At 37.0% G+C, this 25,843-nt stretch overlaps 1 protein-coding gene and 1 long non-coding RNA gene across 6 annotated transcripts in view; one reads left to right on the top strand and one right to left on the bottom strand.

Annotated features, from left to right (window-relative positions):
• Positions 1 to 25,843, bottom strand: part of LOC129750150 (glucose-6-phosphate 1-dehydrogenase) — a 63,090-nt gene that overhangs the window by 15,644 nt on the left and 21,603 nt on the right. Inside the window, exons 1-2 of one of the 5 annotated variants that reach the window (XM_055745394.1) lie at positions 17,765 to 18,155; positions 2,806 to 2,987 (exon numbers count right to left, since the gene is read on the bottom strand). In XM_055745394.1, the coding sequence (XP_055601369.1) occupies positions 2,806 to 2,987; positions 17,765 to 17,777 (195 nt within the window). In that variant the 5' untranslated portion in view covers positions 17,778 to 18,155. Of the gene's footprint in view, positions 1 to 2,805; positions 2,988 to 3,066; positions 3,222 to 3,964; positions 4,086 to 4,167; positions 4,294 to 17,764; positions 18,156 to 25,843 lie in introns of those variants that run through there. The other 4 variants (XM_055745396.1, XM_055745392.1, XM_055745395.1 and 1 more) reach the window with 4 other exon arrangements.
• On the top strand, positions 19,192 to 20,771 carry LOC129750151 (uncharacterized). Its single transcript, XR_008738308.1, has 4 exons — positions 19,192 to 19,326; positions 19,387 to 19,863; positions 19,929 to 20,398; positions 20,517 to 20,771. It is a non-coding gene; the product is annotated as an uncharacterized LOC129750151 (long non-coding RNA).

Here is a 25,843-nt window from a genome sequence, read left to right as displayed (position 1 = left end):
GGCCATTATCGCTTCGTGATTTGCTCCAACTTGTTGCTGCAATCCAGCTACTAGATCGGTCAATTCCTCAACTTTCTTACGAAGCTCACAAATCTCGTCAGGCGGCCGTCGAATGGTATCTTCTAGGAAGGCATGCAATGTTCGGTTAGCACACAGCTTTCTGCAGTCAACACAGAGCCAAAGTGCTTTGTTAGTGCTGAACAGCTGTTGAATGCTGCTACGGTTCGCGTCACAGCACTCTTGTTGCACGTGAAAATATTTCTCACAGCAGGAACATTGCGCGGGTTCGATATTCAAAATATCTTTATCGCACTTTCCGCAGCGAGGTTTCATGGTGGCAACAAAATCCGATATCTACTGTATTTCAAGTTACTCAACTGAACAGGTAGGTGGCGACGATAACGTAGTTGAGTTTTCCACAGGTAGATGGCGATGAAGTGCTTACAAAGGAATCTGCGATGGAACTGCTCGAATACGATGTTTGGCGATTCGAGTAGTGGCTCAGCGATAATAACAATGGTAAACAACGGTTGGTGTACGGAATTTGCGAAGGCGATTAGTACAGAACCAGCTGGATAGTTTCACTAATCTTCACTGAATCCAAAACCGCGGTCACAAATGCTTTCGATTAGCATAAAAAATAGAACAGCGATTAACTTTATAACGTCCGAATTTAACTGGTAAGTTACGCAAGAAAATCACAGTGCTAACAATAGACACAGTGCTAACACAGTTGATTGTGCATCATCATTGGTATAGAATCTTGGTATAGAATTTGCTTCGAACCTTGGTGTTGCATTTCAATCCTCGATGTGATGAATTTTCCATAGTCGGAACTCATAATTTCGGAATATAAAAGAAAATATTTAAAATTCAAACCATTTTTAAAATTTGGATCTGAATTTTTTCTTCTAAGCTTATATGCAGAGTTGAAACATAAGATAATTTCATGAGTCCAGAATTGAAATATGTGAACCAATTGTATCATTCACAATTTTAACTAAATTTTTCAAGTTCAATTACGAATAAATAATTGAAAAAAAAACTCATATTGAAAACCATAAACTCAGAATCAAATAAAAAAATTCTAGTCAAAGGTTCTGATACAAATTCCGCTTTCAAATTTATAGGATTTCTTATCTGGAATTTAGATTCAGGTTTTGAATTTGGATTCAAAATGCAGAATTCAGATTTGAAACTAAAATTCAAGGTATGTATTTAGATTTAGCTCGAATTTAAGTTTTATGATCAATATTATAATATCGATGTTAAAATTTCATTAAGGATTCAAATTGAAGGAGATCGAAGTTTCATAACTTTGAATCATAATTTAAAATTAAAATGTTAAATTCATCAAAGTCAGACTAGAAACAAAAACCTGGTAAAAATCACATATGAAAAATAAGATCTTGATTCATTTCAAAAAATTTGTTTTTTGAAAAATCTTGATTTTAATTTTGAAAACTTTAATTACAGGATTGTAATTATAAGATATAAAATAACAATTTTTTTTTTAACTTGTTTTTTATCCTTAGGAAAAATTCAGCTGGGAATTTTATTTAACAATATTAACATTTATTGCAGATTCTTCGAAAGCAAAGGTTCTAACTATGTCTTAAATTTTTATCGAGTTTACAAGAGTAGAAAATAAACCTTATATGAACCGTTAACCTTAGTTTTTACTTTTATTTCTGATACATGCTTGCACTTATGCTTAAAATGTTTATGATTATGGTTCAAAAGAATTAGCTTGTTAAAATAAGCGAGTAAAAAAAGTTTCATTTCTGCATCTTTGTGCCACTTTTATCAACGAGGCAGTTGGCGCACCAGTCATTTTAAAACCTATCTGGAACAACTGGGATCGAAGGTGATCGAAGTTTACTCTTGAGCTCAAACTGACGGAGATCAGCTCAGGGGGCAACGGATTTACCAACTGAGCTATACCACAAGTCCCAATATTTTTTAAAGCTTCTTAAAAACAAAATGGCCACTCCCAGGGCTTATTTTCAAAAATAAATAACTTTTAATGCAAATAACTTTAACCAGAATAATTTGTACGTAGTACATATACATTTTTTCATTTGTGTATGTATCGTTCCAGCAAAAATGTTATTGGAAAAAAATTGTCATCAAAACCCCCTCGATGAGCTGTTTCTTCCTACGGCCCTGAGTTCCGGCCTAATAGAAACAAAAAAACAAACACTATGATTCCAATACGTTTCACATTATCGAGTGCACTAATTCAAAAAGTCATTCTTCAAAAAAATAAAACTAATGGATTGAAAGACAAATTTGATAAGCGCATCTCCATGAGTCGAGAAAAATTCATTAAGTTTCAGTATTTCATGAACACAAATTATAAATAATTTAAGTCTCCCAATTTTTGTTAGAAACTTTGTATGTACATTTACTATTAACCGGCACTCGACACACTATCTGCAAGTCATTTCGCGGCACCGAAGCGCGCGCAGTCACAGAGGCCTCTGGGCACAGTTTTTAAATGTACACACGTTTGACGTCATAAAGTATTCCCTTGTTCCCTATCCAGAAATTGAACTTCGATGCACCTCTAAACGCTACTATAGGTAGTTGCTTCCTTCGTTGTTCTGGCGCTGTAATCACGCAGTAGTTAGACCACAATTGTTTTTAATTACCGATTCCGATCGAACCTGACCGGTACCGTTCGATGATATGAATAAAATACTTTTTTTTCGGACGGTTATCGGTAAACCGGTAATCGAATGCGAAATATTTAAATATGCAACGGGTTTAAGTAGAGATAGTAAGAAGAGGTAATATACTCACGGAAGCACCGAACACGACGAAAACGTGCGGAAAGTTCGAATCGAAGTGCGTTCCTTCGTCGTCCATGGCGCTCGATTTTAAATTCCGACGGATAATGGCCAGAGTTTCCTCTCCGTCCAAGCTCTCGTGGGGATCGTGCCCGCCGTTGGTGCCGTTGTGATGGCCGTTCTCGGCTCTGGATGCTACGAAGAAAGATGGATGATCAGTTTTTATGGTGATTTAAATGGGAAGGAAAAGTTTTTTGAATGAAAAACACCGAACTAGTTCTGAACTACTGAAAAACGTGCTTCTCCTTCCGGATCAAAATTACAAACGATGTCGTTTGGGAAAGTTCTCCGACCGAACTGCACTCCATAAAACACGAGGTGCCTCGTATGAGCCAGTTTGTGAGTGGTTTACTTGTATATTTGCAAGTACTACTATGGGAAGGAAATGCGATTGTAGCTGCTACTAACTAGTAAGTACACAGTGAGTATCTAACTCGACTTCGCGAGCGTCCCGATGCAAGTAAAGTGAGGAAGCGACGCCTGCGCGCATATTTTTCCCGAACCAAATAAACCAAAACGGTCACCGTCTCGTCTCGTCGTGCTAAATGTACTGGCTCAAAAGTGGTGTGAACACTCTATCTTAGATGCCATTTACCAAACACATCTCACCCCTTTTCTCTGGTTGAAAATAGTCGTCGTAACACAGACGTCTTACAACGGGAGAAGCTAATTTTTACGTCAGCAAAACAACTCTGACACCACACTATCAGTTACACTACTTGAATCACGTTTTCGGAGATCGACAAGCGCGATTGGTTTCTTATCAGTGCAGATTCGATCGTAGACACATCGGAAAATCAAACCTTTCTTTGCTTCCTGGGTAGGTTCAACTTTCGCCTTCCGATTACGATATTATCTTTAAATCTTTAAATCTCCTAATTCAGAAAATTCAAATTTCAAAATTTGAAGCACACAATCGGTAAACAGTTTTAAGAAAAAATCACTTCAACTAAATGACACAACAAAATCAGATTTTCAGGTCACTGATAAGAATATCTACTAGCAGGCATGACAAGGAACGTGACTTGCTCTACTCCGTATCTGATTGTTTTTTTTTTTCACTTTGTTCACCCCTTACAGCAGATAAGATGGATATGAGACAACTTAATCACCTCTGAACCCAAACACAATCGATTTCAGAAAACTTTTCATATCAAACTTTCCGAAAATCTTACAACCCAAAAACAACTAACTTTGCTACACAACAATAAACTGATCGTCCATTCGCTGCTAGCGCACTAAACTGAAATGTGTTTGATTGAACCGTCGCTCGTGCCATGAGCCAGATTGCTAAACACTGTGAAAAACCTCGTACCTAATATGTTTTCGACGAAGGGGTTGCTTCAGAGGCCCCAATTGCTAGAAGACGCGCAGAAGAGCCGGCACCGTACTGTGAAATCCGCGCCACAACCGGGTGCGCATCCAGCCGGAACGATGACCAAGTTTGATAGTAATCTTTATCGATCGACACCCGTCCGTATGCCAATCGACTGAACGTCTCCGCCGACCGCGAGCTCGGGTGTCGATCGTGGAAGGCGTCGCGGCGGTGGTTGGGTATGGTTTATGACGAAGCCGAAATTCGGCGACACGACGTCGAAGCAGCTGATCGAATGGTTCTAAGTGATTCTAGCATCAATAGTAATAACGTTATTCATCAAAAATCTTCTTTAGGGTAAATGATATTCATTACACATGAAGACGTTGTTATATTACTGTTGTTCAGATATTCTAAACCGATTCTCTACCTCCCCGTGGTGCTAGCTGGGGTGCGAGCAACCTTAGCGGAGATCGGGTATCCAACCCCGGTGGATGCTTTGGTCGCATGCAAACTGAGTAAGGGGGCTTCGTACGCGTCTGTTCTCCATGTTAGGGGCGGCGTGCGGAGTGCAACAACGTCCTGGTGGTGTTCGGGACCCAAAACAGCAACATCACGACGGTCCTCCTGCGAGATAGTGGGGTTAGCTGCGGGCCTTGCGAGCCCGTGACTACAAAAAAACATAAGCAACGAACAACGAACAACAAATTTCGGATGGAAATCGGCAAAGACCCACGCGACGAAAAGGGACTAACGATTGGAAACTTGGAACATGGAACTGCCGATCTCTAAATTTTGTAGGCAGTACCCACGTGCTCTCCAACGAATTGAAGAGCCGCAAATTCGACATCGTAGCGCTGCAGCAGGTATGCTGGAAGGGCTCCACGGTACGAACGTACCCAGATGGTCGTGCCATCTACTAGAGCTGCGGCTATCAAGATCGTCATCGGGGATTTTAATGCTCAGGTCGGCCAGGAGGCGGAATTCAAACCGACAATTGGAAGGTTCAATGCGCACCAGCTGACCAACGAAAACGGCCTCAGACTTATTGATTTTGCCGCCTCCAAACGAATGGTCGTACGTAGTACCTTTTTCCAGCAACGCCTCCCACACAAGTACACCTGGAGATCACCGTACCAAACGCAATCACAGATCGAGCACGTTTTGATTGACAGCCGGCACTTCTCGGACATCATCGACGTCAGATCCTGTCGAGGCGCCAACATCGAGTCAGACCACTATCTGGTGATGGTGAAGATGCGCCCAGAACTTCAGAACTCTCCGTAGTGAACAACACACGAAACCGGCGCCCGCCTCGGTTAAATATCGCACGACTGAAGCAACCTGAGGTCGCGGCAGACTACGCGCAATCGGTCGAAGCAGCGCTGCCGGCAGAGGGCGAGCTTGACGAAGCCCCTCTCGAGGACTGTTGAGATACCATCAAGACAGCCATCAACAGTGCTGCGGAGAACGTCATCGGTTATGTGGAGCGAACTCGACGGAACGACTGGTTCGACGAGGAGTGTAAGAGGGTGATGGACGAAGAGAATGCCGCGCGGGCGGCAGTTGTGCAAAGAGGCATCCGTCGAAATGTGGAAAATCACCGACAGCGGAAGAGGCAGCGAGTCCGAATTTTCCAGGAGAAAAAGCGCCGCCTGGAGGAGGAGGAGCTCGAGGAGCTGGAGCAGCTGCATCGTTCCCAAGAAACACAAAAGTTCTATCAGAAACTCAACGCATCCCGCAAAGGCATCGTGCCGCAAGCCGAAATGGGCCGGGATAAGGACGGGGGCATCCTGACGGACAATCGTGAGGTGATCAAAAGGTGGAAGCAGCACTTCGATGAACATCTGAACGGCGCACATGCAGAAGATCAAGACGGTAGGGGAAGGTACATCGCCGGTGTAGCCAACGACGTAGAGGAGCCACTCCCAACGATGAGTGAAGCCATTCGCCAGCTGAATAGAAACAAGTCGGCTGGGAAGGATGGCATCGCATCTGAACTCATCAGAATGGGCCCGGACAAGTTGGCCGATTGCCTACACCGGTTGATAGTCCGGATCTGGGACATAGATCAGCTACCGGAGGAGTGGAAAGATAGGGTAATATGCCCCATATACAAGAAGGGCGACAAATTGAACTGTGAGAACTACCGAGCGATCACTGTCCTCAATGCCGCCTACAAAGTGTTGTCCCGAATCCTACTCCGCCGCCTAACGCCACAAGGAAACAGATTCGTGGGAAGTCATCAGACCGGCTTCATGGAGGGACGGTCAACGACGGATCAGATGTTCACATTACGGCATATCCTCCAAAAATGCCGGGAACACCAAGTCCCTACTCACCATCTATTCATCGACTTCAAAGCCGCATACGACACCATCGACCGTAACGAGCTATGGAAAATCATGAACGAGAACGGCTTTTCCGCGAAGCTGATCAAACTGATCAAGGCGACGATGGATGGAACGCAGTGCTGTGTGCGGATTTCGGGTGAATTGTCGAGTTCATTCGAATCGCGCAGGGGGCTTCGACAAGGTGATGGTCCATCCTGCACGATGTTCAACGTGGCGCTAGAAGGTGTTATTCGACGAGCGGTGGGCGAAATGCGGGGAGCGATTCTCAACAGATCCAGTCAACTTATCTGCTTTGCCGATGACATTGATATAGTCGGCAGATCATCTGCGGCGGTGGAGGAGATCTACCGCAAACTGAAGCGCAAAGCAGGAAAGATTGTGTTGATGATTAATACGCCCAAGACGAAGTATATGCTGGCCTGCGAATCCGAGACCAACCGAACCCGCTTGTCCAGTAATAACAAGGTCACGATCGACGGCGACGAGCTGGAGATTGTCGAAGACTTTGTCTATCTCGGCTCACTGGTGACGGCAGAAAATGACACCAGCCGTCAGGGGTGTCATTCGCTCACACAATGAGCTCAATGTGCATTTGTGCAGCACATTGAGCTGCACAATGTGTACCAGTATACCACCACAACGCTGAATTCAACAAACGAAAGCGAATTCTTTCCCAATAAACAAGCAACAGCAACAACAAAGCCGAAATTTGGGCGGGCTCGGCCTGCCGGCTGCCGAACACCGTTGCCACAAAAAAAAATCTGTATCATAAATGAGTCTGATCTTCGTCCATACGTGTACAATTTAACAGAATTATAAACAGATTTTCGTGACATCGCTGCTCGGCAGCCGGCAGGCCGAGCCCAACCGAATTTCTTTTGTGTTGTTGCTGTTGCTAGTTTATGAGTTATTTTCTTCCTTGCAAGCAGGCGGTGTGTCTTCGTGCCGGACTGGACGAACGATGATCGTTTTTGTTTTCTACTGATGAGGAGAAAAAATAAAACGAAGAAGCGTGCTTGGCAAATTTCTAAAGCCAGAGTTCACATTGAGCAGAGTGGATCAGCTCATTGTGTTTTTCAGCATTGTGAGAAACCTCTCAGAAAATCCGGTTATCGGCGCGCAGTAAGAGAGCGAGCAGTAGATATTCTATCGCCGTGCGCGCAGTTCTAGAAAGCTTGCGTTCACATTGTGCTTTTAGAACACATTGTGCTGTTTTGAGGAGTATAACACCCCTGCCAACCGTGAGATCCGGCGGCGAATTATCAGCGGAAGTCGTGCCTACTATGGTCTCCACAAACAACTGCGAATACTTAGCCCTCGCACGAAGTGTAACCTGTATATGACGCTCATTAGACCGGTTGTTCTCTACGGGCACGAGACATGGATATTGCTCGAGGAGGACCTGCGTACAATCAGAGTATTCGAGAGACGAGTGTTAAGAACCATCCTTGGCGGCGTACAGGAGAACGGAGCGTAGAGGCGAAGGATGAACCACGAGCTCGCGTGACTCTACGGCGAACCCAGTATCCAAAAGGTGGTGAAGGCTGGCCGGATACGTTGGGCGGTAGGAATCCGGTAGGAACAAGACGAGCGGGGGCGCAACGAGCGAAGTGGTTAGACTAGACCAAGTGGAGCGTGATCAGGCGAACGTGGGATGTCCGAGAAATTGGAGAACGGTTTCCATGGACCGAGTAAATTTTTGGAATTATGTTCGTCAAGTTTGACTTTGATTCAAAACATTCAGTTTTTTTAATCAAACTCTTGTTTTCTTTCAATCAACGAATTATAGTTTTGATTCAAAAAAAATTTTTTTGAAAGAAAGAATTATTTTTTTGTATTGAATAATTTTGGATTTTGATTTTAAACAAATTCTTTGATTCAAAAGAAATTTTTTCAATTGCATATTTCTTTTGAAACAAAGTAATAATTTTCTTTCAACCAAAGAAAAATGTTTTAAACGGAAAAGAATAATTTTCTTAACAAAAACTTCAAACTTAGAAGATATTTTGAATTGACTTGCAAGAAGAATTGAAAACCGAAAAATCGAATAAAGTTCGGACGTTCGTTTTAAAAATCAAACCAGTGAATCTATAAACAAGGAGGATTCAGGAAGCCAAATGGTAAGTGTAAGTTTATCAAAAAGTAAATATTTAAGTGAATTAAGATTTTCTAAAAGCGCTTGCTTAGTTACAGGACCACGGCCGACGGAGTCCCTTCGAACATGGTGAAATCTGCGCAAAGTAACACCTCCCCAAATCCCGCGGTCTAATTATATTTGGCCCAATCTTCAACGGCAATCACTAGTCGGACCAGCCAGCAGCCGGAGTGGCTTCCGGAAGTTTATTGACCGGCCCACGGAGAATGCGAAACTTTGTCAACGATATGAAGGACCCGGTGATTCGATTATAGTGAACCAGTGATTTATGTGTGTGTGTGTGAATAAAAAAGAATTTAAAATTGTTCCATTTTATTATTCAAACTCCTTTAATAGGAACTTCGAAACAACAGAAAAAAATCTTCCAATTGGAATAAATGGAAAATGGTTCAATGAATGAATGCTTTTAAATCTATATCAAAGTTACATTTGAGCAAAAGAAAATGACTTTGAATCAAATGAAACTGGTTTTTGTATTAATATTTTGAATCAAAAATTTTTCAAAAGAAAAATTCTTTGAAACAAAGGAAAATGCATTTGAACCAAAGGATTTTTTATTTATCCCAAAATCAAAGGAAAAATACTTTGTTTTTGCGCCACTTTCCTTTAAAATAAAAAAATCTTTTTGCTGCGTGTGTCCAAGATTTTTTTAGATAATACCAGATCTCGACGTTTCATGCGTTTTTGAGTCATTTGGCATCAACTTATAAATTCCGACTATTCCGATTTCCCCCCTTTGGTGACTTTTAGGGTCAAAAAACAGAACCATTGAGCGCTTTGAGGCATCCCCAAATCAACTGAAATTCTGCACAAGTCAGTTTTTTTGGGCCAATCTACAAAATGTATATGGTCGGTATATTTATGGTTATGGTGTGGTATATAGTTTGGCTTGGCTGCCGCCTAACCTACATATATCAAAGCAATTTTTTATTTGCGATAGACAATGTGGCAAAATGTCCCTGGAAAAATGAAGTTTTGTAAAATATCTTTATAGACGTTTTCGGGCGATAACATAATAATTCATATTATTTTGTACCTGGTTTATTACAAAAATGAATAGGTAGGGCGGTTTTCATCAATTGTTACAAAAACAAACCATTTTAGAATTTCATACAGCTATTTTGAACAAAAAAAAAATTAGAGGGTCATTGGTTTGTTTATTGTCGTTAAATACTAAAAGGATTAGTCTTTTAAAACACCTTCATATAACCTCATAAGAAAAAATGATTTAATACAGCCTCGATAGTGCTTTAAAAGTAACTCACTCCTACTGTTGACATTGACATTGTTAAAAAAAATAATGCCCGCGGTAACACAACCACATTAGACACAAAATCGAAGAAATCTTTTTGATCTGATATGATATTGTTTTACAAAAAGATTTCCGTCAATGAACGAAGAAGTAGTTTAAATTTTCAAATTCTTGAACTTGTATAGTATTCGACACATTTTCACTCACCGTTATTTATATTATACTAGCTGATCCCATACGAACTCCGTTTCGCTTTCAACTTGGAATATGTCATGAACAATTTGTATAAAAGTCAATTTCCAAGCATTTTCCAGATGCACTTCCGAATTCATTGTTCAGTAATAATTGCAAAAATATTGGACGATCACTATTTCTGTCGTCTGCTAGAAAATTTGAAATCAGGAATGAATTGACCGTGCCAAAACAATACCCCGGGTATAAATTTCGACTCGATCGTGGCATAACAACGCAATTATTACCAAAAAGTTAAACCCCTTTCGGTGGCCTCTTAGACAATCTTTGATATCTGAAATCGATTGCCCTTCCCTCAAAACTCCCGTGTGCAAATTTCCAAAGCAATCCATTGCATAATAACGTCAATATTGCTTAAACAGAAAAAAATATTAATATGGACGACCCCTTTTGTCAACCCCAGCAAACATTTGACATCTAAAATCTATTGACCGTCCCCAAAAACTACCGTGTGCAAATTTGCATCCCAATCCGATGTCAAATAACGACGATATTGCAAAAATATTGAAAGGTTAATATGGACGACCCCCTTTGCCGGCCCCTTACACTGAATTCAATACCTGAAATCGATTGCTCGTCCCTCAAAACTCTCGTGTACTAATTTTCATCTGAATCCGATGTAAAATAACGACAATATCGCATTAACAGTGAATAGTTTATATGGACGACCCCTTTGGCCGACCCCTGCTTGTATTTTGGATAAGTGAAATCAATTGTTTGTCCCTAATAACTCTTGTGTGCAAATTTTCATCCCAATCCGATGTATAAAAACGTCAATATGACTAAGATATTGAAAAGTTGATATGGACGACCCCTTTTGCCGGCCCCTTACACTGAATTTGATACCCGATATCGATTGCACGTCCCCCAAAACGATCGTGTACCAATTTTCATTTGAATACGATGTATAATAACGTCAATATCGCAAAAACAGCGAACAGTTAATATGGAAGACCCCTTTGGCTGACCCCTTACCCAAAATGTGACACCTGAAATCAGTTGCTCGTCTTTAAAAACATTCATGTGCAAATTTTCAATACAATCCGACGAAAAGTAACGTCAGTATCGCGAAAATAATATTTGTCTTGTATGGACGACCCCCTTCAGAAGGGGTCATCCGAAAATCTGAAAACATTTTTCATCCTTCCTAGTCCTAATGAGCATCCATGCCAAATTTCAGACCTCTAGCTCTTAAGACGGCTGAGTCTATAGAGGACAAACAAACAAACAAACAAACAAACAAACAAACATACAGAAATTGCTTTTTATATATATAGATGTTTTGATTAGCTTATCGGCCTTATCGGCATACATCAAAAATTTTAAGGTTTATGGGACAACGTTACGTATTAAAAAAAATTGATTCACCAGTCATTTTGAAATTACAAAAACATGTGATTTTTACCCTTCTAAGGGTAAGTTGCAACAAACTTTGTATTTAATGTTAAATCAGATGAATACGTTTGAAAATTTATAGTTTCTGGTATATTTGTGATGTCATACATAACGCATAAAGAACCAATTGCAGTAATTTTTGTTTTTTATTCAAATTAAATTTTAGGGATATTACATAGATTTAGGGAAAAAACTACAAAAAATTCTACTAATAGAAATAATAACAATAAATTAATGTTTCTCTAAACAATTAATTGATGTTGTCAATAAAAGAAATCTTTAAGATTCTTCAATTTATTTCTGATTTCCTTTCAAAGTCTCCTGCAGTGTTTTACTAAAATATGAAGAAGTCCACCAAACTGCTAACATTCCTCAACAAGCTTATTTTGAATATGGAAAGCTTTTAAATTGTTAAGTAATGAAAACATTCATACCTGTTTCAAATTGAATTCATGTTTGAATCTTTTTGCTCATTATTCTTAATAACTCAATCATTAGATGATGATGTGAACTTATGGCCAGAACGAACGATCAGCTGATGACTTGCCGTAGGGGGTCTTCTGTTGATAGCGACCAAGTAGAGATTTGTACCTGCGTAATCGCTTTGCTGATATAAAAAAGTAATACTGGCAAAAATTGCTTCTCAACAGGCAATCGACGACTTCGAATGACTGGAGGTGACCTCATGAATCAACGACATACATGCCTTTCCAAAGCCACACATTTTTAGCAACTCACCCACCCCAGCAGCGGCTTCATAGAAGAGTATGTAGGTAAACAGAAACGACACCAGCTTCTCGAGAGGCTGGCAAACCTGATATGATGCCGGCCTACAGCTTACAGTATCTAGTGGCCGTTCCATTCACGTGCGAGCCAAGTGATGGTCTTATGCACTGGTGACCGGCTTCTTGGAAAAGGAAAAAAATGCGAAAACGCAGCAACGAGAGGTCGCTTATCGGCGGTTGTTAAAATAAACTTTGTGCTACGAAGCGTATTTGTTTAAAGTTGTGCCAATTGCCAATTTTATTTGTTGCTCTTAAATGTTTGCTTTGGCCAAACTGTGGTTTATCAACGTCTTTTCTAAATTAATCTATATCGTCCAGAAATATTAACATGTTGAAAACGAATAATTTAACGCAGTCAATGCCTTCGTCTAGTTATATTTTTTTTAAACAAATTCAAATTAATTAGCGACATATCTAAACATTAGGTATGTTTGCACAAACCAACACGCGTAAAAAAAACAGATAACCTTACTATAAAATCAAATCGCTAATATGGTAGAGCAAACAATGAGAATGCAGCTTCTGATGCTCATTTTGGCTTCCATCGAGCTAATGACAGTTTCCCTATTTCAAACCTTCGGTTGGTTAAAAATTTAGATTTCAGCTTCAGGTCGAAATCTTACGACTCTCATTCGGATTTCCGATTCAGATTAAAATTTTAGCTTCAAATTTGTAATTCGAATTTGAAGTTCAGAGATATAAGAAAAGAATTTTAGGTCCAGATTTCCGATTAATGATGCAGATCCAGATTTATGATTCAGATCTCAGATTCAGATTTCAGATTCAGATTTCAGATTCAGATTTCGGATTCAGATTTCAGATTCAGATTCAGATATCAGATTCAGATTTCAGATTCAGATTTCAGATTCAGATTTCAGATTTCAGATCACAATTTCAAATGTCAGATTCAGATTTCAGATTCAGATTCAGATTTCAGATTCAGATTTCAGATTCAGATTTCAGATTTCAGATTCAGATTTCAGATTCAGAATTCAGATTCAGATTTCAGATTCAGATTTCAGATTCAGATTTCAGATTCAGATTTCAGATTCAGATTTCAGATTCAGATTTCAGATTCAGATTTCAGATTCAGATTTCAGATTCAGATTTCAGATTCAGATTTCAGATTCAGATTTCAGATTTCAGATTCAGATTTCAGATTTCAGATCCAGATTTCAGATTCAGATTTCAGATTAAGATTTCAGATTCAGATTCAGATTTCAGATTCAGATTTCAGATTCAGATTTAAGATTCAGATTTCAGATTCAGATTTCAGATTCAGATTTCAGATTCAGATTTCAGATTCAGATTTCAGATTCAAATTTCAGATCCAGATTCAAATTTCAGATTCAGATTTCAAATTCAGATTCCATATTTCAAATTTCAAATGAAAGATTCAGATTCAGATTTCAGTTTCAGATTTAAAATTTCAGATTACAGATTTCAGATTTCAGATTTCAGATTCAGATTTCAGATTCCAGATTTCAGATTTAGATTTCAGGTTCATGATCTCAATTTTAATCTCGTAAATTGAGATTGAGAAATTTTTGTCACTTTTGTGAATTTTGTCATTTTCGTCATTTTTGTCATTTTTGTCATTTTTGTCATTTTTGTCATTTTTATCATTTTTGTAATTTTTGTCATTTTTGTCATTTCTGTCATTTTTGTCATTTTTGTCATTTTTGTCATTTTTGTCACTTTTGTCATTTAGGTCATTTTGTCATTTTTGTCATTTATGACATTTTTTTCATTGTGGTCATTTTGCCATTTTCGTCAGTTTAGTTTGTCATTTTTGTCACTTTAATTATTTTTGTTGTTTCTCATTTTCGTAATTTTGGTCATTTTTAGCATTTTGGTAATTTTTGGTAACTTTTGTCATTTTTGTCATTTTTGTCATTTTTGTTATTTTTGCCATTTTTGCCATTTTTATCATTTTTGTCATTTTGGTCATTTTTGTCATTTTTGTCATTTTTGTCATTTTTGTCATTTTTGTCATTTTTGTCATTTTTGTGATTTTCGTCAATTTTGTCATTTTTGTCATTTTTTGTCATTTTTGTCATTTTTGTCATTTTTGGCATTTTCGTCATTTTTGTCATTTTTGTCATTTTTGTCATTTTTGTCATTTTTGTCATTTTTGTCATTTTTGTCATTTTTGTCATTTTTGTCATTTTTGTCATTTTTGTCATTTTTGTCATTTTTGTCATTTTTGTCATTTTTGTCATTTTTGTCATTTTTGTCATTTTTGTCATTTTTGTCATTTTTGTCATTTTTGTCATTTTTGTCATTTTTGTCATTTTTGTCATTTTTGTCATTTTTGTCATTTTTGTCATTTTTGTCATTTTTGTCATTTTTGTCATTTTTGTCATTTTTGTCATTTTTGTCATTTTTGTCATTTTTGTCATTTTTGTCATTTTTGTCATTTTTGTCATTTTTGTCATTTTTGTCATTTTTGTCATTTTTGTCATTTTTGTCATTTTTGTCATTTTTGTCATTTTTGTCATTTTTGTCATTTTTGTCATTTTTGTCATTTTTGTCATTTTTGTCATTTTTGTCATTTTTGTCATTTTTGTCATTTTTGTCATTTTTGTCATTTTTGTCATTTATATCATTTTTGTCATTTTTGTCATTTTTGTCATTTTTGTCATTTTTGTCATTTTTGTCATTTTTGTCATTTTTGTCATTTTTGTCATTTTTAATTTTTGTCATTTTTGTCATTTTTGTCATTTTTGTCATTTTTGTCATTTTTGTCATTTTTGTCATTTTTGTCATTTTCGTCATTTTTGTCATTTTTGTCATTTTTGTCATTTTTGTCATTTTTGTCATTTTTGTCATTTTTGTCATTTTTGTCATTTTTGTCATTTTTGTCATTTTTGTCATTTTTGTCATTTTTGTCATTTTTGTCATTTTTGTCATTTTTGTCATTTTTGTCATTTTTGTCATTTTTGTCATTTTTGTCATTTATGTCATTTTTGTCACTTTTGTCACTTTTGTCATTTTTGTCATTTTTGTCATTTTTGTCATTTTTGTCATTTTTGTCATTTTTGTCATTTTTGTCATTTTTGTCATTTTTGTCATTTTTGTCATTTTTGTCATTTTTGTCATTTTTGTCATTTTTGTCATTTTTGTCATTTTTGTCATTTTTGTCATTTTTGTCATTTTTGTCATTTTTGTCATTTTTGTCATTTTTGTCATTTTTGTCATTTTTGTCAGTTTTGTCATTTTTGTCATTTTTGTCATTTTTGTCATTTTTGTCATTTTTGTCATTTTTGTCATTTTTGTCATTTTTGTCATTTTTGTCATTTTTGTCATTTTTGTCATTTTTGTCATTTTTGTCATTTTTGTCATTTTTGTCATTTTTGCCATTTTTGTCATTTTTGTCATTTTTGTCATTTTTGTCATTTTTGTCATTTTTGTCATTTTTGTCATTTTTGTCATTTTTGTCATTTTTGTCATTTTTGTCATTTTTGTCATTTTTGTCATTTTTGTCATTTTTGTCATTTTTGTCATTTTTGTCATTTTTGTCATTTTTGTCACTTTTGTCATTTTTGTCATTTTTGTCATTTTTGTCATTTTTGTCATTTTTGTCATTTTTGTCATTTTTGTCATTTTTGTCATTTTTGTCATTTTTGTCATTTTTGTCATTTTTGTCATTTTTGTCATTTTTGTCATTTTTGTCATTTTTGTCATTTTTGTCATTTTTGTCATTTTTGTCATTTTTGTCATTTTTGTCATTTTTGTCATTTTTGTCATTTTTGTCATTTTTGTCATTTTTGTCATTTTTGTCATTTTTGTCATTTTTGTCATTTTTGTCATTTTTGTCATTTTTGTCATTTTTGTCATTTTTGTCATTTTTGTCATTTTTGTCATTTTTGTCATTTTTGTCATTTTTGTCATTTTTGTCATTTTTGTCATTTTTGTCATTTTTGTCATTTTTGTCATTTTTGTCATTTTTGTCATTTTTGTCATTTTTGTCATTTTTGTCATTTTTGTCATTTTTGTCATTTTTGTCATTTTTGTCATTTTTGTCATTTTTGTCATTTTTGTCATTTTTGTCATTTTTGTCATTTTTGTCATTTTTGTCATTTTTGTCATTTTTGTCATTTTTGTCATTTTTGTCATTTTTGTCATTTTTGTCATTTTTGTCATTTTTTTCATTTTTGTCATTTTTGTCATTTTTGTCATTTTTGTCATTTTTGTCATTTTTGTCATTTTTGTCATTTTTGTCATTTTTGTCATTTTTGTCAATTTGTCAATTTGTCATTTTTGTCATTTTTGTCATTTTTGTCAATTTTGTCATTTTTGTCATTTTTGTCATTTTTGTCATTTTTGTCATTTTTGTCATTTTTGTCATTTTTGTCATTTTTGTCATTTTTGTCATTTTTGTCATTTTTGTCATTTTTGTCATTTTTGTCATTTTTGTCATTTTTGTCATTTTTGTCATTTTTGTCATTTTTGTCATTTTTGTCATTTTTGTCATTTTTGTCATTTTTGTCATTTTTGTCATTTTTGTCATTTTTGTCATTTTTGTCATTTTTGTCATTTTTGTCATTTTTGTCATTTTTGTCATTTTTGTCATTTTTGCTATGTTTGTAATTTGTCATTTTAAGCATCGTGTATTATCACACCTTTTTCATTGTGTACTCAATGATTGTAAACAATGTTGATCCTGGGAATAAGTCATTAGATATTTTGACCATTAGACCTATGTTGAATCAACTCACGTGAACTTGATTGCTGAACCTCAAATGAAATAATCTAAACTTTTTGATCGATACTTTTCGTCATAGTTAAGTTACGATCGAAGGACTTCCATCGTCACGCTTGGATACAACGTATTTTTTTTTTTGCTGAGACACGCAGTGGAGCCTGCGATTCTGGGTTACTCGAGAGCAAAGTGCTCCGATCATGCCGGTAGGCTGTCTAAATGCACAAAAGGGAACGTTCGGCATCACATCACTGCATCTCTGGTGTTGTACCCTTGAGTCAAAGTCACATTCACCCCTGAGTAGGTATGTATGGAGCACAAAAACCGATCGTTCTCCACGTTGCTGTTTCACCTCTCCTTTAGCCTTCTCAGCTGAAACTTCAATCTGCTATGCCGTTGCCTCGAGAAGATCGAGCGAACGATTGCAATTTCCAGACATTGAACACGTTGACGGTTCGCGGGCAAAACACACATGACGAAACGAGACTCCTTTAAGCCACGGAACAACAATTCGCACGACGCACTTGCCTTCCCACAACTTTCAAGGTGGATGCTGTGCTGTGATGAAGTCACGTGAGATCTAATTCAGACCACCGTCAATCGTCAACTAGTTCAAGGTTGATCGCACGAGTTCAGTACCGGTTTGTTCATTCTTACCGTAGCTACCAGGATCTCTCGATCCCGGATTATTTCATTTACCTGGATGAGCCATTCTCCACCAATAAGTGTGCCGCTACTCAAACAAAAGCAACAAGTACGCCCGCAAAAAAAAACAGCAAATCGCAAAACCGCTTAATCACTGAAGTTACAACACTTGAAATGAACACAGTATCAAAAAACTTGGCACCATAAATGCAGTGACTAGAGTCCGCTAATCTACTTGGAACTGACTGATTGATCACAACTAAACAACAATATGGGCGACGCGATTTAGCAAAGCAAGAAAACAAAATAGCAAGAGTTCCGCCTATACACAAACAACAATCCAAAAAAAAAATCAAAGCACCAGAATTGCACAACCAAAATGTTCGCGAGAACCAGCAAAACGTGCGCGATTCGATCAACTTTCACGGCCAGACTGAGCCACACCAGTGTTGAAATGAATGTCTTGGACCCATGCATGCCTATCGTGTGGTTCTTTCTACTGATTTGGATTGCTTTTTGTAGGTAGATGTGCTCATACGGATGGTACCCTCACTAGTACCAGTGACTATCCAAGATACGGATACTGCGATGCGAATGATACTGCACAGAAAAAATTTTTGACTATTAAGTGTCATTGAAAATGGTGACCTGTAAAATAATACAGCCTGTGATTAAAAAAACACGTAATTTTAACTTGATTCTTTTGATAACAAATGAAAACTCATTACAAATTACAGCAAATGTCCTGTAACAAAAAGGAGCATGACATTTGCCGTAATTTTACAGTTCGAAATCAAATTAAGTGTCTTTGAATTACCTGATGTCCAATAATTTACAATTGCACATTCCAAAATTCGGTTCGCCTGGCATCCCAGTTGCGCACCAAACACTGAAAATCGAAAATACCCAAACTTGAGAACTGCCACCCGCCAAACCTAAGTTCAAGATTGACAACTTAAGTTTGTGAAAAAATCACAGCTTGCCAATAAGCCAAACTTGTCCTTCAAGCGAAGAACTGTTTTTTTGGGGGGTTTTTGGTTGTAAGCGCATCTGATTCTGTTACCTCCATCGTGGCAGATTTAGGTTTGGGGGGTAAGTTCAAAGCGAAGAACTGTTTTTTTTGGGGGATAACTTTTATTCCCGCTTCATTCGCAGAAAGTCTCACATATACGATGATGTAGCTGCCTCTCTCAACAACTCTCCGGTGGTCGAGCGGTTAGCATCCTGAGATGGTAATCGCAAAGCCATTGCAGGTATGGGTGTGATTCCTGTACCTGGCGATATTTTTTATTTTGATTTCCATTTTACTGTGGTATCAGATTTTGGGGGATGAGTTCTCCTTTAAGAGCTTAACTTTGTGCTATGCCACCAATAGCCAAACCTGTAGGGAGGGAGTTTAATTCGGGTTGGCGGGGAAAGTTCTCAAGTTTGGGTATTTTCGAGGTTCAGTGAAAGAAAAAGAAAAATTAAAACCCGCACAGCGCGGTTTTGTTTACTTTTGCATGCAATTCGGTAGCACGCAAAATGTGTCGAAGAAGAAAATCCTGTGAATGAAGTCGAGCCGACAAAGGACATGGAAGTGCGGAAGACAGAAAAGAGGAATTTTTAGGCAACTGGTAAGTTCAAGTTCTACTTAGTTGTACATAAAGTGAGATGTTAATATTCGATAATTCCAGCTGCGAAAAAGGCAAGTGCACCTGTGGAAACTACTCCCGTTTACTCTCATGGATCTCCCCAAATTTTATGCAAGTCTACTGGTGTAAACGAAGCGGCTCGAAAACGAAGAAGAAGGCACTTTCAAGTGATTCCAAAACTGTCCGGAAATTCATCGGAGAAAAAGACAGTTGCCATCAAAGCCACTCAGAAACGAGCACCGCCACTGGAGGAGTGCCAACCCAGTGATTTTTAAGTTCATTTTCCGCTTCGCAGCGAAATAAATTCGAGGCTGCGCAGCGAAGCGGAAAATGAACGGTAATGATTTTTTTTCTTGCTGGGAAGCTGTTATTGACCGGGAGTGGTAGCCATTCTAAAAGTTGTTCCGAAAGATTTCTGCCATTTCTGCGATTCCATTGAGTGATGATATTACCGTGTTGTGAAACTTTCGATTATGACCAAATTAATAGATCCAATTATTGTGCGGCGAAACTTTATTGGTAATTTAAATTTGGCCTTAGTTAAAAAAATCGGGGAATCCAAAATTTTTAAATTATTTTTTCAGACTCCAATCACCGGTTATGTATTTGATAAATGAAATGATTCAGCAACTAACGCCGTACAAGAAGATGCGCAACGTAAATTCTACCAGACCTCAGATGCTTCCATTAAATGGTCATCATTTGTTGACAACCCCCATGAATCAAGTCCAAATAAGATGCCAGCATCGATGCCCATAATCTCCAGTAATTGCAATTACATGAATCTGTGTTTTCGGTACCCGCTGTCCACTAATATAACATTGGATCAGGTATTGACGCTGGTCAAAAGGAACAGGTGATCACAACTAGTCAGCTAAAGTATTGATAGATCTCAAACCAAAAGCCCACTGGTGCCAAGAAGAGGGATGAACTTTCCTTCGAAATTCAACTTGGCCCAATTTTCAGCCATGAGTGGGTGCTTTCACAAGGAGCATGACAGTCGCTGCACCAGGAGGACAACAAATCTGTAGTCAAGTTAGGAATTGTTTTTCAGGTAAGTGAAATTGTTTTCTTTAATGTTTTGCATACTGCTAAACTGGAGAAAGAATAGAATGCAATGTATACATTAGTGGAGTTGGTAAAGTATTAGAACTTTTTTCATTTGTTTTTAGGATGCTGTCAACATTCATGTAGCCGTACATGTCCGTTCATCCGTGGTGATCACCGTGCGTGTATCCAGTAAATATTTGGAGCATTTAGAGAATTCCTGGCGTTAGCAAATCAATTTGGAGCTGCTGAACTAAAATATTAGGATCATATACATAACTAAGTGATTGTACAAACAAAATTGGTTTAAGTACGATCTTCGGCACACGTAAATTTCTGTTCGTTATGTGTAGGTTGTTATCCAAAGTGTTAAGCTCAAAAACCAGCATGAATATTTTACAAAAATTCGAGAATATGACCTATTTCATTGAATTAAACAATTCTGTACCAATTTTTTGACTTTAAATTTCACCGAAAAAAAAACGAATCATTCACGGTTTATAATCAATTAAATGAATCTAAACAAATACATGACATAAAATTTTACAGTCCTGTGTTTTTAAAACGACCTGTAAAATTCGTCCTCACTTTAATAACAAATTTCATGTAGTCTTATGTCGACCTGTAAAATTACGGTAAATGTCCTGCTCCTTTTTGTTACAGGATATTTGCCGTAAATTTACAGCAATTAATTTTTGCTGTGTGGAACTTTGCCGGCTCCAAAATTGCTGTCGACAAGTTTTGGCAACGCCTTCTTAAATATGGTGATCATTAACTGTTGTAAGGGAAACAACACTAAATAATGATGTGTTTTGTATAGAAATCTAAAATTGCATTTAGAAAAAAGTTCCGTTGACTGTTATGAATTCGGCTAACCAGTAAACTGAATTTAACAGATATACTTTACTGATATTTTTAGTATTGCTGCAAACGTGGCCGGCGCCGTTATTCTTTATTTTTAAGGAACACTGGTACTAGCAACGGCCTGGCACAATTGCTTGTTCTCAGTACTAAAACGATGAGACTAATCTAGGAAAATTTGGATGGTGTTTCAAGTTATCGATATGTAGGGGAAAGTCGGATAAGACAGACGTCCTAAGGTAGAATCGCAATAGAAAATCAGATAATACTGTTCATCTCATCGCAGTTTTCGTGCAGATGGGCTTTTTAGGTTGTTTGCTATCGCATCAACGATTGGAATTGATAAATTTTCTCCATCAAGACTGTTTCTATAGGAGCAACAACATCTTACACAGCTTGCTTTGTCAGAAACATTTGAACTTTACTCACGGAGATATTGCAGTTAGAAGAATATCTTACATCCACTTCCATCTGTACCGTTGAGCCGTCAACACGTACGCCGGAGCATCGTATCGTTGCTGTGTACCTGCAGGAACATTTTACATTATTTATTTTTTCCTTACCTGTATTTCAATCAGCACTTTTCAGTGCTAAAATTATTTTCATTTTCTTTTATTCATATTTTCTCTTTTCTTTCCAGCATGGGGAAGTCTTCGGCCGGCTCAAGGGCCGGAAGAAAACGGATTGCTGAACCTAATCCAGGGCCATCTGCCAAAAAAGTTGAAATTTCCAATTCATTCGATGTCCTTCATAACATCGGTGATGAGGAAATATTCATATTTAATTCTGATAAGAGTACTAAGAAACCTTCTTCTTCTTCTTATACTCTTAAAAACGAAAAGATTCCACCAATAACGGTCACGATTCCTGACTTCAATGCCTTTCGAAAAGAAATCGTCACTTCCGTCAAGGATGTGAAGATTTCTTTTCAGATCGGTCGAAGGGGAACTGCTCGTATATTGGCGGAATCTTTTAATGATTTTCAAAAGGTTTTAAATTATTTGAATAATAAAAAACACCAATTTTTTACGTACGACACTAGAAGTGATCGTCCATTTAAAGTTGTACTTCGTGGTCTCACTGGCGATCAGACACCGGATGAGATCACAGCTGAATTAAATTCTTTGTTAGGTTTTTCTCCAATTCAAGTAATTCAAATGAGGAAAAGAACCAACACGAATAATATCAGTAGTGTTGGTTTTGCTCCTGAACTTTATTTGATCCATTTTAAAAAGGATCAGGTTAATAATTTGCAAATTCTTGAAAAGGCTCGTCTTATGTTTCATTGTCGAGTCAAATTCGAACCTTTTCGTAAATCTTCTACCAATTTTCTTCGAAATATTACGCAATGTCGTCGTTGTCAAGCTTTTTGTCATGGCACTAAAAATTGTAGAATGAATGCCAGATGCATGTTTTGCGGCTCATTCGATCATGAAAAATCTAAATGCCTTTTTGGTGGTGATAAGCCAAAAACAGAATTTTTTAAGTGTGCAAATTGCGCAGGTAATCATTCCTCGAATTCGCTAGACTGTCCCATCAGGGCAAAAATTATTGCTTCTAGGAAAAATCCCAAAGTTTCCAGAAAAGTTTCTTCTCCTCCTTCGTCTTCAGACGTCGGGCCGGCAAACAACCTGCCTGTTCGCATTCAGCCTCGGTCTACATTGGAATCACGGCTGGGTAATACCCGAAGTGATTTTAATGTTACCTGGGCTGATTCTGCGCCCCAGACTCGTTGTTTATCGTTCTCAGAGGTGGTTGAAAATGGGTTGCCCTCTTCAGGTTTAACTAATAAAAATGGGAAAAAACCAAGTCTCAACGTTCATGCGAAGGCTTGGGAAAATCCCCGAAATTCAAATACTTTTTCTTCTCCTTCCTCTTCTGATTCTAACAATTTTGTTGATTTGGGTGAGATTACTGAGGAAAAATTAAAATTTTTGCATCAAAATTTAATGGAAATGATGCAACTTATGTTGAAAGCAAATTCAATGTTTGAAGCTTTCCAAACTTCTTTTAATTATGCTAACAAAATTATTATGACTTTACGATTCCCTCATGGATCCAAATAGATGTTTAAATATTATGAATTGGAACGCTAGATCTTTGCTGGCTAACCAAGACGAGTTCTTTTTATTTTTGAAAACTCAAAACATACATATTGCTGCCATCACTGAAACTTTTTTAAAGCCAGACAATAACTTGAAAAGCAATGCTTTCTTTAAAATTTTACGAAATGATCGACTTGATCGACAAGGTGGGGGTGTAGCTATTGTCATCAATAGTCGTCTCAAATTTAGACTTCTTCCTTCTTTCAATACAAAAGTCTTAGAAACAATTGGAATTGAATTAGAAACTTCTATGGGGAAAATTATAATTGTTGCCGCATATTTGCCTTTTCAATGTAGCGGTGAACAGAAAAATTTTGTGAAGGGAGATTTACAAAAACTCACCAGAAATAAATCTAAATTTTTTATTATTGGTGACTTTAATGCAAAACACCGATCTTGGATTAATATTTCATCAAATTCAAATGGGAATATTTTGTTTAATGACTGCTCTGCAGGTTATTATACCGTTGAATATCCTAATGGGCATACTTGTTTTTCTTCAATTAGAAATCCCTCCACAATTGATTTGGTTCTAACGGATTTAGGCGAGCATTGTAGTCAATTAGTTACTCATGCGGACCTCGATTCAGACCACCTTCCAGTAACATTTTCTTTATCCCAAAGTCCCATTGAAAACCCTTTAAAATCAACTTTTAACTTTCAAAAGGCTAACTGGGAGCGATATATGAACTTTATTGAACGTAATTTAGATGTAAACGTTCCACTGAATTCAATAGAAGATATTGATTTGGCTGTAGAAAATTTGACAACTGCAATAGTCAATGCTAAAGCCGCTTCAATACCTAAAGTTAAACATAAATTCAATCAACCTTTAATTGATGATGATCTTCAGTTTTTGATACGACTGAAAAACATTCGTCGACGCCAATATCAACGTACTAGGGATCCTTATTTGAAATTTATTTATTGCGACCTTCAAAAAGAGATCAAACGTCGTTTAAATTTCATTCGTAATGAAAATTTTGCTAAAGCAGTAGAGGACATAAAACCCTACTCAAAGCCATTTTGGAAATTAACTAAAATTTTGAAAAAGCCCCAGAAGCCAATTCCTACTTTGAAAGATGGGGATAAACTTCTTTTAACTAATTCAGAAAAGGCTCAAAAATTAGCCCAACAATTTGAGTCTGCTCATGATTTTAATTTAAACGTTGTAAGTCCAATTGATGCTCAAATTTCCCTAGAATTTGATGATATTCTTTCTAAGCAAAATGTGTTTGAAAGTTCTTGTGAGACAAATATTGATGAACTTAAATTGATTTTCAAAAAATTTAAAAATATGAAAGCTCCAGGGGAAGATGGGATTTTCTATATTCTTCTTAAAAAGTTGCCTGAAAGCACTTTAAATTTTTTAGTTAAAATTTTCAACAAATGTTTTCACTTGGCCTATTTTCCCAATAAATGGAAAAATGCCAAAGTAACTCCAATTTTGAAACCTGGAAAAAGTGCTTCAGAGCCTTCAAGTTATCGACCAATTAGTTTGCTTCCATCTTTAAGTAAACTATTTGAGAGAGTTATTTTGAATAGAATGATGATTCACATTAATCAGAATTCCATTTTCCCTGATGAACAATTTGGTTTTCGTCATGGACATTCTACTACACATCAACTTTTGAGTGTAACTAATATGATTAACGCTAGCAAATCTGAGGGTTATTCAACTGGTGTTGCTCTTCTTGATATTGAAAAAGCTTTTGACAGTGTTTGGCACAAAGGTTTAGTAGCTAAATTAGCTCGATTTGATTTTCCTGTATATCTCACCAAAATTATTCAAAATTATTTGACTAGCCGAACCTTACAAGTAAGCTATCAAAATTCATGCTCTGAAAGGACACCCATTAGAGCTGGTGTCCCTCAAGGCAGTATACTTGGGCCAATTTTATACAATATTTTTACTTCTGATCTTCCTGATGTACCAGAAGGAAAAGGTAGAAGATTATTTGCTGATGATACTTTGCTTTCAGCAAAAGGTCGAAATTTACGGGTGGTACGCAGTAGATTGCAACAAAATTTAAATTCCTTTTTGAATTACTTGAAAATGTGGAAAATTTCTCCTAACGCTTCCAAAACTCAACTTATTTTATTTCCCCATAAGCCAAGAGCAAATTTTTTAAAACCTAATGAAAATCATTCCATAACTTTTAATGGGGTTTCATTAGAATGGTCTGATCACGTGAAGTACTTGGGACTTACACTTGATCGGAATCTTACTTTTAAAAATCACATTGAAGATATTCAATCTAAATGTAATAAATACACTAAATCTCTTTATTCTCTCATCAACAGGAAATCCCGGTTGTGTCTGCGAAATAAGATGCTCATCTACAAACAAGTTTTCCGACCAGCGATCATGTATGCAGTTCCGATTTGGTCTAGCTGCTGCGCGACGAGGAAGAAAGTCATCCAGAGGATTCAGAGCAGGGTTCTGAAAATGATTTTGCGGCTTCCACCTTGGCACAGCACCGAAG

This window comes from Uranotaenia lowii, chromosome 2 (genome assembly GCF_029784155.1).
Source record: "Uranotaenia lowii strain MFRU-FL chromosome 2, ASM2978415v1, whole genome shotgun sequence".
In the NCBI taxonomy this organism is placed as follows: Eukaryota; Metazoa; Arthropoda; class Insecta; order Diptera; family Culicidae; genus Uranotaenia; species Uranotaenia lowii.
Note: the sequence above shows the minus strand (reverse complement) of the source record. Positions and strands in the feature narration are given on the sequence as shown.